We start from the raw sequence: 3726 nt of genomic DNA, 5'->3' as shown, positions 1-3726 counted from the left end.
CAGAAGAGGGCGTCAGATCTTGTTACAGATGGTTATGAGCCACCATGTGGTTGCTGGGATTTGAACTCAGGACCTTTGGAAGAGCAGTTGGGTGCTCTTACCCACTGAGCCATCTCACCAGCCCCCCAGGGTTTTTTTTAAAATGCTAGGCAAACACCTTACCATCGGAGCCATGGGCCCAGGCCCACATCTGAAGTATCATGGGGTAAAACAGAAATAGTATTTCTGTTGACCTCAGGAGCTCAGAGGCTGGAGGGTCTCAGCTAAGACTTTCATCCCAGAAAACCATGGTGGCAATGATTTTTCTTGAGGCTCCATTTCCTCATTAAGCCCATCTCAAAGGTGCATAGGATGAGATAAAATACAACTAAATCCAATGCCTAACAAAACTCAACTCCAGGCACATGAAATACAATCGTCTGGAAAATGAGCTCTTACTAAGTAAGTTTCAAAGTGACACTTCTCTTCACTGCCAACATCCTTCAGCTTCCTAACTGTGACTCTTGAAAATAAAAAAACTGTGACTCTTGATGTTTTTAAAAAAATTTAAAGGCTGGGGACATGGCTTAGCGTGTAACACACTTGCCATGGGAGTGTATCTATCTGCCTTTGGATCCCTAGTACCCATGTGAAAAGTGCACAGCAGCAGACTTATCATCCCAGCCATGGGGAGGCAGACATAGAAGGAACCCTGGGGTTGAACAGCCATCCAGTCTAGCTGAGTCCTGGAGCTAAAGATTCAGTGAAAGACCCTGTCTCAAAAGAATGCAGTGGAGGGGCCAGCATGAGATGAGCATGCTAATAAAAGCCCCTTGCTGTGCAAGCATGCCTTCCTAACACACACACACACACACACACACACACACACACACACACACACACACACACACACACTTAGACAACAGCAACCTATAGACAGCTTTAGAGCTACTCCCCTAACTCTTTCTGAGCATTCTGTACCTTGAACAGTTTCGTGAAAAGTGCAGGTTTCATCCGTGCCCAGGCACTCTGGGCCATGATAGATCTGAGAAATTGACTCATTCAGAGATGAAAACCTCAACAGTCGGTTGTGCCTTCTGTCGTTCCCATGGTTGAAAATCTGATAGTCTACCGTGTCCACAGCTGACAAGGAGAGCATGCTGAAGGTGGAGTTTGCTGATGACTTTCTCAGAGCAATTTGACTTGAGACTAGGTGATTTTGAACCCCAGAGGGAACGTTCTCCACTTCTATGATGATTTCATTCACTTGGTCGTCTGACAGCATCTCTTGCCTACGAAGACTTGTTCTTCACAGGTTGGTCATCAAAGGCCTCATAAGCATTCAGACTGCCATGGTTGGGCCCACCAGGGAAGAGCGATGACATCGGAGAAAGGATGCCCCATTCACAAAGAGCTCCACACAAATTACAACATGTCTCCTGCCTCTGTCCCTGGGGGGACTCCTCAGGAGGAGATACATTTCTCTACAGAGAATTCTGCCTTGGTAGCTAAGTGAGAAATTTTAAACAGAACCCTTCATTAAAGACAATGGGGTTCTAGAAACAGAAGGTGGGGAGTCTTCTAAATGACCTGCAACCACAGGACAAGGTTTTCTTGACTTTCATCATTTGATATGTATATCTCAGGGACAGTGAGGTGGCTCAGTGATTAAAGGTACTCGTTGCCAAGTCTAGTGACCTGTGTTTAATTCCCTACATAGTGGAAGGACTGAACTGATCCTTCCTAAAAGTTTTCCTTGATCTCCACACAAGAGCCTGTGCACACTAATGACTGAAGGTCTTCTATATAACCTCACGTGAGTTCCTAACACTACCATTATCTCCTGATCACTTCAGGTCTGCCTTCTGATAACTATCCTCTTCGTGTCAGCAGAAGCTCTGGATAGACACCATGCTCACTTAAGAGTCTCCTAGTTTCCTCTGCAGCTAAGAGTAGTCATGTGACCCAGTTTGAGCCAATGAGAATGCAGCTTTGGGGAGGAGTTTTTCCTTCACTGTCCTTCTGTCTTTGTGCCTTCTTGTTTTGAAAACAAGCAGACATTCATCTGCTAAGGATGATGGATGCTAAGGATGATGGATGCTAAGGATGGTGGATGCAGGGAAGGAAACTTAGTCCTTGAGAGAATCATGGAAACAACTTCTCTATTGAATTACTCCCTCGACTCTTCCTGTCCCTTGAGAAAAACAAATTATCACTAAGGTATTGCTCTGCCCCAACACCAGAGACTTGAACAGAATTATTGGAGAGATCCAATTTTCAAGTGACCTGGACCAACTTGCTCATTTTTCCAGTGGGCTAAACTAAGAGCAGAGAGATGATATGACATATTCTGTCCACTGTCTCCTATTACAAATCAGGACTGGACAAGAACTCCTTATCTCCTCCCTATAGTGCCTTATCTCCTCCCCATAGTGGTTAGCATCGCCTGGCTTTACTGAGAGCAGCTACTTTAGAGCACTGGCTCTCAACCTTCCTGAAACTGACTCTTTAATACAGCTCCTCATGTGGTGACTCCCCATCCCAAATTATGGTTGCTACTTCATAACTGTACTTTTGCTATTGTTATAAACTATAATGTAAATAGCCGTGCTTTCCAACAGTCTTATACAATCCCCATAAAAGAGTCATTTGATCCCCAAAGGGGTTGCAACCCATAAGGTGAGAACCACTGCTTCAGAGTATTGTATGGCTGTTCCTGGTTGTCAACTTGACTCTATCTGGAATGAACTACAATCCAGAATTGGAGGGCTCACCTGTGATATAGATCTTGAAGCTGGAAAACACAAGTTTATGACCTGGATCTTGGCATGGAGATCTTGAGGCATAGTGGCTATAAAAAGGCCCAAGCAAGGTAATACATGCCTTTAATCCCAGAAGACTGAGGCAAGGAGATCTCTGAGTTCAAGGTCAGCCTGGGACAAAACAAGTCCCACATCCAGGCATGGTGGTACACACCTTTAATGTGGGCCACACCTTCTGCTGGAGACCTACATAGGACATTGGAAGAAAGAATATTCACTCTTCTTCGCTGCTTGTTGCCAGCACACCTTGTCGGAACCTACTTCTACAGAAGACCAGCTGAAACAACTAGCCTCATGGGACTGAGAAACTACTAGATTCTTGGACTTCCTACCCACAGCTGACCATGGTTGGGGAGTTGCGCTACAGACTATAAGTCATCATAATAAATTCCCTCAATATAGAAAGACATTCCATATGTTCTGTGACTCTAGAGAACCCTGACTAATGCAAGTATACTATTCAGGTTTTCACAATTACCCCATTTCATAGCTAACCCCCCCCCCGAGGCTCAATTCGGGGGGGGTCTTGCCCCTCTGGGGGGGTCTTGCCTAAGGTTAAGATGTCAGAGATTAGTTGCACTAAAGGTCTGAACCCAAATCGGAGAGCTTGAGTACCTCACCTTTGCCTCCCTCTAGAATAAGGTGCTAATGCGTATCAATTAATCACTCACTCATAAATTGCCAAGTATGATGAGGTTTTGTCCTTTGCTATGTATTGCAGTGGTAAACACTGGCCCCAAGATCTGGTTGCCTCACATACACCAAGTGATGTGATTTGAAAATCAGGACGCCGGGCAGTGGTGGCACACGCCTTTAATCCCAGCATTTGGGAGGCAGAGGCAGGTGGATTTCTGAGTTCGGGGCCAGCGTGGTCTACAAAGTGAGTTCCAGGACAGCCAGGGCTACACAGAGAAACCCTGTCTCA

The 3726-nt window shown here is 45.5% G+C and overlaps 1 protein-coding gene across 2 annotated transcripts in view; it reads right to left on the bottom strand.

The window, feature by feature from the left end:
- Tmc5 (transmembrane channel like 5) overlaps positions 1-3726 on the bottom strand; it is a 75849-nt gene that overhangs the window by 41082 nt on the left and 31041 nt on the right. Inside the window, exon 1 of one of the 2 annotated variants that reach the window (XM_021200282.1) lies at positions 961-1491. The exons of the other annotated variant lie outside the window; for it this stretch is intronic. Within the exon in view, the coding sequence (XP_021055941.1) occupies positions 961-1264 (304 nt within the window). The 5' untranslated portion in view covers positions 1265-1491. Of the gene's footprint in view, positions 1-960; positions 1492-3726 lie in introns of those variants that run through there. 2 annotated transcript variants of the gene reach the window in all.

Source organism: Mus pahari, chromosome 1 (assembly GCF_900095145.1).
Source record: "Mus pahari chromosome 1, PAHARI_EIJ_v1.1, whole genome shotgun sequence".
NCBI lineage: Eukaryota > Metazoa > Chordata > Mammalia > Rodentia > Muridae > Mus > Mus pahari.
Note: the sequence above shows the minus strand (reverse complement) of the source record. Positions and strands in the feature narration are given on the sequence as shown.